Raw genomic sequence first — 10,723 nt, 5'->3', positions numbered from 1 at the left:
CCAGCTTCACCACACAGTGCACAACAATTTGTGTCCTCATTAGTAAGCAGCTCAGTTTAACAATCCTCACTCAAGTGCTGAGACGAAGCTCACCCTGCATAGTGAGCATTCACGTCCTAGCTGCCTGGCCTGAGAAAGTCTAAGTGGCACATTTCACTCACTTTGAGATGAGGCCCTGGTGAATGTTTCCTGGCAAGGGCAAGTGATTCTGGCAATTACTGTAACCCCAGATAAGGCTATACCCTAGAGCTCCAGGGAACCACAGAAGCCACCCTCCACCCACCCTGGCTCAGACTACTTAGATTCAGGAATGCCTTGTTTGCCAAGCACCTCACAAGATGCTGCAGACACAGACAGACTCAGGGTACTACACAGACATAGAGCACAGTACTGCTTTCCAAGAGCCACACTCTGCAGGGGGACAAGTACTTCCCAAGAGGGTTGTCTTAGTTAGGGTTTCTATTGCTGTGAAGAGACACCATGACCATGGCAACTCTTATAGAGGAAAACATTTAATTGGGGTGGCTCGCATACAGTTCAGAGATTCAGTCCATTATCATCATGATGGGACTTGGAGGTATGCAGGCAGACATGGTGCTGGAGAAGTAGCTGAGTCCACATCTTGCAGGAAACAGGCAGTGGTCTCAGACACTGGGCCATATCTTGAACATATATGAGACCTCAAAGCCTGCCTCTACCGTAACACACTTCCTCCAAAAGACCACACTTCAGTGGTGGTGGCGCATGCCTTTGATCCCATCACTCGGGAGGCAGAGCCAGGCGGATCTCTGTGAGTTTGAGGCCAGCCTGGTCTAAAGAGTGAGTTCTAGGAAAGGCTCCAAAGCTACACAGTGAAAACTCTGTCTCAAAAACAAAACAAAACAAAAAAGACCACACCTATTCCACAAGGCCACACCTCCTAATTTTGCTATGCCCCTTGGAAGCCATTTTCTTTCAAACCACCACAAGGGTCATGCAGGTAACGGGAGCTGAGCAAGGTGCAAAGGGGGAGTGATTCTCCTCAGCAAGGTTGGGTTTGTGGATGAGTGCTTACCAAGTACATCAGAGAGGACAAGCCAGGAAGAGCATGGTGCACCAAAGCAGAGGCACCGGCAGGGAAAGCATCTTCCAAGGGCTACAGCAACTCTGAGAGAAAGAGTTCTTGCTAAAAATATCAGTCGCTGTCCAGGACTAGGGCTCATTTAGTCAGAAGCACATCAAGCCCACTTGGTGGGAAGATCTTTAATGTTTTTACTGAAAGGCGGTGTGCATTGGGATTTTTATCATCTCAAGGAAGTATCCTTTGCTTAAGTTTAGGATATGCCTGGCTTCCTATAACATTCTCATCTGTACTTATAAGTGGTTCTTGTCAAAGGTGTGTGTACAATGTGTGTGCGTCACAAACGCCAGAGGACAGCTCTGTGGAGTTGGTTCTCTCCTTCCCCATTATGTGTGTTCCAGGGACTGAACTCAGGTGACCAGGCCCACACAGCAAGTGCATTCACCTGCTGACCTATCCTGACCCATAAGGAATTTTGTTTTGTTTTTAAAGAAAAACCATTTTGTTGGATTTTGGTAGTAGGACTCAACTAGAAACTTTAAATTGAATTTTCTGTCAAATCACCCCGTCAGCTAAGGATGGAAGGGAATTGCTGACCCCTTAGTAACACAGAACATGAGCCCATGGCCCTCCGGAAGGTGCATCTTCATGGGGTTTACTGTTGTTTGGTTTTGCAATGCTGAGCATCAAACCAGGGCTTTGTACTCTATCAGTGAGCTACTTCCCTGCCCTAACGTTCATCATCATCATCATCATCATCATCATCATCATCATCTCATTTCTCTTCTTTTTTGAGACAAGGTCTCTCTCTTGGAACTCACTCTGTAGACCAGGCTGAGCTCCAACTCAGAGATCCACCTGTCTCTGCCTTCCAAGTGCTGGGATTAAAGGAGTGTGCCACTAAACCTGGAGAGAGAGAGAGAGAGAGAGAGAGAGAGAGAGAGAGAGAGAGAGAGAGAGAGAGAGAGAGAGCGCCCAAATGCATGCCTGCATGCCACGAGGCACGTGTTGGTCCGAGAACAATTTGAAGGAGTTGGCACTGAGTCCCAGGATGGAACTCAGGTCATCTGGCTTGACAGCAGGCAGCTTTCAGTACCTTTAATTTCTCGATCTCCTTATCTCATGAATGAATTATAGTCATTCATCTCTTTCCAGAAAACTGTCATTAATTTAAATTGATATTTAAACTAATAGTCTCAAACTTTTGTGGTCCTCTTTGCTCATTTGTTTTTGTTAATTGGTTTGGTAGGTATTTCCTTTTTTTTAGTTAAAAAAAAAAGAGCTTGGATTTATAATTTTGACTTTGCAGCTTACTTCTGCTCATCTATAATTTCTTTGCATCTACCTGTTGTTGTTTTAAGACTGTCTCACACTTGTGACCCAGGCTGGCCTGAACTCACTATGTAGCCCAGGCTATCACTCTGAGTGGAGGGATTACAAGCATCAACGACCACAGTTGGCTTCATCTACTGTAATCTTACGTATTCTGACCTTCGGCTTCATTCCTAACAGATAATAATGGCTACCCAAAAAGGACGTTAATGAACCAATTTTCAAATGCTTGAAGTGGCAAGGGAGATAGGAAAAGGTTAGCTCAAATAAAGAAAATACAAGTCAGGATGTGAATCAAATATAGTATAGGGACACAACAGGATGAACCTCAAATTCTCATCAGGTAACGACTATTATGGTCTATACTGTGTCTGAATTTATTTTGAAGGCCTACACCCCAGTGTGAATGTATTTTAAAATGGGACCTTTAAGGGGGTAAAAGTTCAATGAGATCTTGAGGACAGGACTCGATCTCCTGGCAAGGCAAGGAGAAAAGGTCCTGTGAGGACAGAGAAGACCTGAGGACAAGTGTCTGCACACAAAGGAAGTGGGCCTCAGGAGAAACCAATCCTGCCAACACACTGACCCTGGACTCACTGCCTCCAGAACTGTGAGAAAATTAATTTCTGTTGTTTAAGACACATGGCCTGAGGTCTTCTGTTATGGCAACCAGAAGAAACTTGGATGGTGACCATCATTTATTGACAACAGATCTGAGAAACGGCCAACTGGCTGTGTTTCCACACTGACTGGCCACAGATGGAGAGCTGGGTGTTAGAAGTGAAGCCAGAGCCGAGCGAAAGAACCACACACCTATGGAGAATGGACACAAGCAAAATAAGGTCACAATGGACTCCAGAGAAAGTGCTTCTTGTCAGCTGGAATCTGTAAGGTCCTCTCCATCCCAAAGGCTTGTGGTTGGTCCAGGATGGTGGAGATGTCAGGAGTGGCAGAAATGCTAGGAGAGGAGAGCCGCCTGGAGAGAAGGCTCTGTACCTTGTCCCCTTCCTCCCCTGCCCTTCTTCACAGCTGCCTAGAAGCAGACAATTCAGCTCCACCATGATGCTCCACCCCACCGTGACCCAGGAACAATGGAGACTAGGGACCATTGACTGAAGCTTTGGATTTTCTCGGGTTATTTTGTCATGGCAACAGAAAGTAACTAACATAATCCTGAAGAAATTTAGAGCAGGCAGCGAAACATAGGGAAGGCCTGGGAATATTAATGCCATGCAGGCTGAGAGAACACCAGAGCAAGAGGGTTCATCGGCGCTGACTGCCACGAAAAGTCATGATTACAGGTTTGCCACTATCGGAAGGTTGGAGGTCAGTGTATCCTTGACCAAAAAGAAGGAAGCAGGGGAAAGGTGGCTATTCAGAGTCAGGTGTCCGTGAGGAGGACGGTCACTGTGTGGAGACAGGTGTCGGTGAGGAGGAAGTAGAGACAGAAACCGAGCTGTTAACACAAAGGCTGTGTCTAGGAAGGGACAATGGATCCAGACAGGATCTACCTGGGACTGTGTATCACATATGGGACTGGGAGATGGAAGATGCAGGAATGCAGGAGATGGTGGGGTGGGGAAGAGCTGGGGGGCGGGGGGATGATGACACACAGGGTCTCCTGTCACAGTGAGAACCAAGGAGGCAGTGGACTGCTGCATTTGCAGCTGGAAGAAAAGAGACCGGGTTTTCCTGGCCAATGTTTTCTACTATCCCAATAAAGTAGGAAAGTCTGGTCATCCACTGAGAGCAAGACAAGAGTGATCAAACAAACCACTGTCACTGTCAGAAAACAGTGGGGAACAGGGCTGGAGAGATGACTGACCGATTAAAACCACTGGCTGCTCTTCCAGAGGACCTGGGTTCGATACCCAGGGAAACTTCCTCACACACAGGGAATGAGAAGGAGCTGACTAGCGGCACCGCATGACGGCACAGCAGCCCTGAGGACCCAGCCAGGCCGGAAGGGGACGACACTCTGCACTGGGGGGCGGGTGGTAACCCGTGCTGGCCAGCTGTGCTGCAGAGGACGCAGGTGGGCACACAGGACCCCAGGCCTGGGCCTCACCCTGCTTCCCCACGACTGACTTCACTGTCTTCCATTCTCAAAGACGGTGTCGCTCACCTCTCCTGGTCAGGGCAGGCAGTTAGGTTAGCTATGCTAATGTCACAGGGTCAAGTCAAAGACAGCCTTCTTGGGAAACGCAGATGTGAAACCTCCATTCTACACGGGCACGGTGGTACACACCTGCAACCCCAGCTCTCGGAGGGAGGCCAGCCTATGCCACACAGTAGGACCCTGTTTCAAAAAATCTACTTAATGAGGTCAGGACTGTGGGCAGGCCTGCTGTTGCGGCCCCAGCCAGCGGCTGGTGGGTGTGAGAAAGTGATATTATAATGCTGCAAGACTCACAAAACAGGTCAATTCACGGTCATGTGACAGACAAGACGGAGGTATGAAAGAAGCGATCAGGCTGCTTCCTGAGAACATCTGTAATGACAGAAATGGTTCACATTAACACAGGCCTGGCCTGATCAGGAGGCATCAGCTCTTACCTCAGAAACACTGGACGAAATGTGGGGAGGACAAATTCTACCTTGAGCCACATCTGAAAGAGGTTATTTGGTAAAGAAAGGAGAGAGAATGGGTTGAGGTCTATGGATGTGCCTGGTCTCAGTGTGTTTCTATAAACTCAGTTCAACCTGAACCACAATTTAAGAATCATTTGCTCTGTAAATGTCTCACTCTAAATAAACTTAATTTTTTAAAAAAGCCACATAATGCTCTAAGTATGTATACAAAGGAGATATTTCCAACACAACTACAGTTTCTAGTAAAAAGCTTATAGAGTAGACAGACACTCGTGGCTACACCAAGAATCCCCAGAAGAAGAAGAAGGTGCAACCAGACTGCTCAAAGCCTGCTGCTAGACTTGACCCTCAAATACCTTAGGTAGAATGATGGGTAAAACTCAAACAACTGCCTCTTTGAAAATAAAACTCTGGAGTCTCAGGCTGGTATCAGTTAAAAGACAAGTCTTCAGAGTAACAAGCGAGACAGGAGCAAGACCGAGAGTCAGCTGGAGGGCTGGCTGTAAACCAGAACGTCACACCAATGGTAGGACACATGAAGTTTAGAATCCGGAGTCCTCTTTTGTGTCACTCGCCAGCAGGGCCCTTGACTCTTTGAGTTTCCTCCAGTGGAAACTGGAGATGACATCAATAATATCCTCACTGCTCTCCAAGGATTGGACAAGGACCAGCTGGAGTGAGGACCATTCTGACACAACTTTACCAGTGTACCGTCATTAACATCACCTTCCAGGAAACAGCAAGCCGGGAAGACGACCCTTGGAGTGATGGACTGCCAAAACAAATGGACATCTGTGGCATACAAACCCCATGTCCTGCCTGCTGCTGCTGCTGCTGATGGTGGCGGTGGTGGCGGCGGCGGTGGTGGTGGCGGCGGCGCATGCCTTTAATCCCAGAGGCAGGTGGATCTCTGAGTTTGAGGTCAGCCTGGTTTACAGAGCGAGTTCCAGGACAGCCAAGGCTACACAGAGAAACTCTTGTTTTGAAAAAATTTTTTTAATTAAATTAAAAATAAACAAACCCCATTTCCTAATAGACTTGCCAATGGGGGAAAAAGATGAACAGCAGCTTGTTCATAGTGTATCCCTGTCTGGGGTCTAGAAAAAGTAATGGGGGAAAAATCTACGAAGCAGGGAGATGTTCTGCATCTCTTAGGGTTTTTGAGAAGTACATGTTTCCCAAAACTTACCCAAAATGTATCCCATTAGAAATACCAATACCCAGAAGGATCTGGTGGAGAAATCAGTATGGGCATGAGTTTCATTCCCAGGATGCCTCCAAGACTTTAGTAATGAATTTCCAGTGAGGATTTGGGGTGCAGGGAGTGCCACATTTATTTAACAACAGGACCCCTCTTCCACAGAGATGTGATCCAGAGATTCATCAAACACACTTTGGGAATCAAACCTAACCTCTGGTTAGGCACAGTGGTATATGAGCACATGGACCAGCATAAAAGAAAAACAAGAATACTTTTAACACTGAATCAACCCACTTTTCAATCATGCTACAAAAACAGTCACATTCTCTAAACCACCCAAATTACTGCTCTCCAAACCCACCTGTACAACCCCATATTCTAGTCACATATGCCAAATCTACACTCTTGTTATTTTGTTGTTTCTGTTTTTGCTTTTCTAAAATGTGCTTTTTCCTCAATAGAGTTTAAAATCAGTCCAGGGCCTCCACCTCCCCTTAGGAAAACAAAATAAAACACACACACACACACACACACACACACACACACACACACCCTCCAACCAGGTGAGAAATCCCCGGCGATTAGACTGTAACAAATATTGACACAAAGGGAGAAAAAAGCATGTTGAAATGTATTAGAATCAACCTGTACAAAAAAAAAAAAAAAAAAATTAAAATATAACCTGAAACTGTTCAAGTTCAGAAAGTCTAGTCAAGTCCTTTTCTCTGGCCAGGAGTAAGATGTCATCAGAGGGCTCTGGGTCGCCAGCCAAGGAGGGGCGGGAAGGAAGGAGAAAGAAGCAGCAATGGTCCTTCACCAGTCTGAGGGGCTTCGGCACCACCATTCCCACCCCGGGGCAGCCAGGAGGCATGAGAGATCTCGGAGAGCACTGTCGGCAGACACTCCCAGTGGGCAGCTGGGCCTACGTGCCAACCCACGGCTGAGCAGGCAGAGCAGGAGGGGCCGGCAAAGGACACCACGCTGGGAGGAACACCTTCTGCCGCCCACAGACCCCAAGCACCCCCACTGGACTCAGGTACCAGAGGTTAGTCAGCCCAGGGCTCCCAACTTGACCAGAGATCCTGGCTGGGCTGAAGAGGCTAAAAACCCAAAGGTTTAGTAAACAGAGCCCAGCACCACGTCCCTCCACGGCCTGAACTGGCACTGCCGACAGGGGTAAGGCAGGAGAGGGACAACGTGGCTACCTGACTAGAGACACTTGCACCATTGTGGGTACTGTGGTACGTGGGGCTGGAGAGCAAGGCTCCTCTTCACCCCGAGAGGAGCCTTCTCCACAGTCACCCCTCAAGACTGAGGAAACTGCCTCCAGCTTAGGACCAGCCTGACAACATGACATGGAGCAAAGGAACACCTGGGAGGGAGGCAGCCCATCGACGAGGAACCCCTGGGGGAGCTGGGCAGTGTCGGACCCTGTCGGGATGGCATCCGCTGAGCCCCTGAGTCTGAAGGGATCAACTAGGAAAGGAGGCAAAGGAGGAGCAATCATTTTCCGCGATGGTACCAGTGGGTGGGGAGGTACTGGAGAGGGTGGGCAGGTCTGGAACTCACTACAGGTGGAGAGGGGAGGAACAGGCCCTGGGCGTCCCCTCCCCACCTGACCCAGGCCTGGTGAGTGCCAGCTGCCCCAGCCGGCCCTAGTGGCGGCTGGAGACCAGACCTTTCACTTTGGACATCTTCTTGGTGGGCTGCCTCTGCTCAGTGTGAGGAGGACCCTCGCGGTCAGCCAGCTGCTGCTCCATCTCCTGAGCCGAGGAGGAGGCTGTTGCTTTGAGTGTCTTCTTGATGTTGCTGACCTGGAAGGAGAAACAAAACTTGTGTGACCTGCCTGAGCACACCTGAAACCCAAGTCCTGTTCTCACCATGAGGACCACCAGAGAAGCTGCCCAAATCCTCTGCAACAAAATCTAAATGACATTCAGAAACCCAGAGAAGACAAACCGGCTGCTCACAGATGGAATGGAAATGGATTCAGCAAAAACGTGGAACTAGGAGCTGCAAAGATAGCCCTGGAGGCCAGAAGAGGCCATCAGTTCCCCTGGAGCTGGAGTGACAGGGAGTTGTGAGTTACCCTGGGTGCTGTGAACTGAACTTGAGTCCTCTGGAAGAGCCGCAAGCACCCTGCCCTGCTGAGCCCTCTCCCCAGCCCACATTTCCAGTTTAAGAACTAGTGTTGGTACTAGTACAAACAGCCCTCTATTTACCGCTGCACACCGTGGGAGCATCTGTGAAGGACATGCTCTTAGAGTGAGCTTCCCAGATCAAAATGGACACAAGTTTAGATTGAATCAGTATCACTATGCAGATTGAGCATCCAGTATCTGAAATGACTCAAACCTGGGGTGTTTCAGATTTCAGTGCTTTTCAAGATTTGGGGATAGATAGATTTGGGGATACATTTTACTGATAGTCAAAAGTTTCTTAGATTGGGGCTAGAGAACTGGCTCAGCAGTTAAGAACACTTGTTGCTCTTGCAGAAGACCCAAGTTCAGTTCCCAGCACCCACATCTGGCAACTCACAACCTCCTATAGTTGCAGGGGATCTGACAACCTCATCTGGCCTCTTCAAGCACCAAATACATGTAGCATACACTCATACAGACACACAATAGACACATAAATAAAAGTAAAATCTTTTTAAAATGTCTTTGGCCAGACATGGTGGCACATACCTTTAATCCTAACACTGAGGAGATGGGGGGAAGGCAGCTCTATGTGAGTTCAAGGCCAACCTGGTCTACATAGTGAGTTCTAGGCTAGCCAGGACTACATAGTGAGACCATGTCTAAAAAATAAATAAATAAAGTCTTTTAATAAGAATCACAACTCTGCTTTTTAAAAATCCACGTAGTAGGCTAAGGAGACAATGCATTAGTCAGCACAGGGCTTACCTTGCAAGCACAGGCCCTGAACTGAACTCCAGAACCCAGACACAAAATGCCAAGCTTAGCAGAAGACATCTGCAATCCCGGTGCTCAGTGGCAGAGGCAGACCCCTGGTCCTCACTGACCAGTTGGCCTAGCCTACTTGGAGACTTCCAGGCCAATGAGAGACTCAGTTTCAAAAAAAACATCAGAGAGTACCCAAGGAATGACCCCTGAAATAGTGCACTGGCATCTACATGCCTGTGCAAACTCATGTACCTGCAGACCTGTGCACCTGCACCCACAAATGTACACACAAAGGGAGGAAAACAGGTGACAGACAGAAAGACAGACAGTGATGACCAGCGCCTCTACCAGACAGTACCAAACTGAGTGTGGGTACCCACGACTAGGACTCAAGAATGGCTACCCAGGCAGGTCTACCAGTCAAACCTATTTTAGCCTCAAAGACTTTAAGGTATCCAGTCATCTGCACCCCCACATCTTGCACCCACTTGATAACAAGTACTCCCACAAGTGTGTCTTCTTTGACCAAAATCTGACCAGGGCTTTCCTAGAGGCTGCCTCTACCCGCCCACCCCCCCAACCCAGGGAGTCTAGTTTGTAGAGCTTTTCCAAAGCATCAGCATCAGGAATCTCCCAGTGGGGTAAACCTGTTAACAAAATGTAGCCTGGTACTATCAGAGATCAGAGACCCTAAAGACAAGCAAGAGACAGAAGAGCTCCCCAGGGGAGGAAACTGCATTCGGAGGGGAGAACCAGGGCAGGTGTGGGAGGCAGACGGTGTGGTGATAGGTAAGTACAGTCCCAATACTCTAGAGGCTGAGGTGAGAGGATGGAAAGCTTGAAGCCAGCCTGGGATGAATTTTAAAAAGCAAGCAAAAGCAAAAAGAGCAAACAGAAATCAAGCCTACAGGAAATGCGATGGAGACGTGAAATATGGTGAAAATCGCTCTCTATGAGGTACCCAGGAGGCATGGTTTTAGCACACTGTAACAACTTAACTCCTGAGGGATTTTCTACACAATAAAAAAGAGCGCTTACTCTTGTTCTATTACCTACGTGAGGGGAACACAGTCTGTGACTGTGTAACAATAGCTATATATTAACATTCCACAGAACACCACACACAGGCACATTCAAATACAAAGAGAAATAGATTCCACAAGCAAATGTAATGAAGAGAAGCTTTGTGGCGCTGTGAGCCATCCTTCTGTTCCCGCCAGAGTGCCTTCAGAGACGCGCAACGCCTGGAAACGGTCCTGTTGTCCTATGTCTCCCCCAGGTATGCTGAACTATAGTTAAAGAACGCTACTTCTAGAAAAGCTAAAATGAGAGAATTCTCAGGCGGTTTGTCATAGGGATGACTGAACTCAGACGGAGGCTCTGGAAGGCACAACTCACCAGAAAGTTGTTGTTCTAAGATTCGGAAGGAAAACATCGAGTTTCTCCCCTCTGAGAACAGCAATGTAATTTAAGGACAAATGGAAAAAAATATATCTCGCCTACTCAGTTGAGAAAATGGTTATAAATCTGGGCAAGCCTAAGAGAAGCACAAGGAGTATGCCAGCATCACCTTGGCTCTGTGTCCGCGTGTTCTGGTCAGGTGAGGGTGCAGTCAGCACCTGAAGCATG

At 48.0% G+C, this 10,723-nt stretch overlaps 1 protein-coding gene and 1 long non-coding RNA gene across 8 annotated transcripts in view; both read right to left on the bottom strand.

Annotated features, from left to right (window-relative positions):
* Positions 1-3,047: 3,047 nt before the first annotated feature.
* On the bottom strand, positions 3,048-5,873 carry LOC119088887. Its single transcript, XR_005092627.1, has 2 exons — positions 4,806-5,873; positions 3,048-3,205 (listed from the first exon to the last, which is right to left on the bottom strand). It is a non-coding gene; the product is annotated as an uncharacterized LOC119088887 (long non-coding RNA).
* Positions 5,874-5,964: 91 nt separating this feature from the next.
* Positions 5,965-10,723, bottom strand: part of Cops7b (COP9 signalosome subunit 7B) — a 30,443-nt gene continuing 25,684 nt past the window's right edge. For all 7 annotated transcript variants that reach the window (XM_028876233.2, XM_028876234.2, XM_037210048.1 and 4 more), the window contains one exon: positions 5,965-7,999. In XM_028876233.2, the coding sequence (XP_028732066.1) occupies positions 7,841-7,999 (159 nt within the window). In that variant the 3' untranslated portion in view covers positions 5,965-7,840. The remainder of the gene's footprint in view (positions 8,000-10,723) is intronic.

The sequence above is a fragment of the Peromyscus leucopus genome, chromosome 13 (assembly GCF_004664715.2).
Source record: "Peromyscus leucopus breed LL Stock chromosome 13, UCI_PerLeu_2.1, whole genome shotgun sequence".
NCBI classification, from domain to species: domain Eukaryota; kingdom Metazoa; phylum Chordata; class Mammalia; order Rodentia; family Cricetidae; genus Peromyscus; species Peromyscus leucopus.
This window is presented reverse-complemented; position numbering and strand designations above follow the sequence as displayed.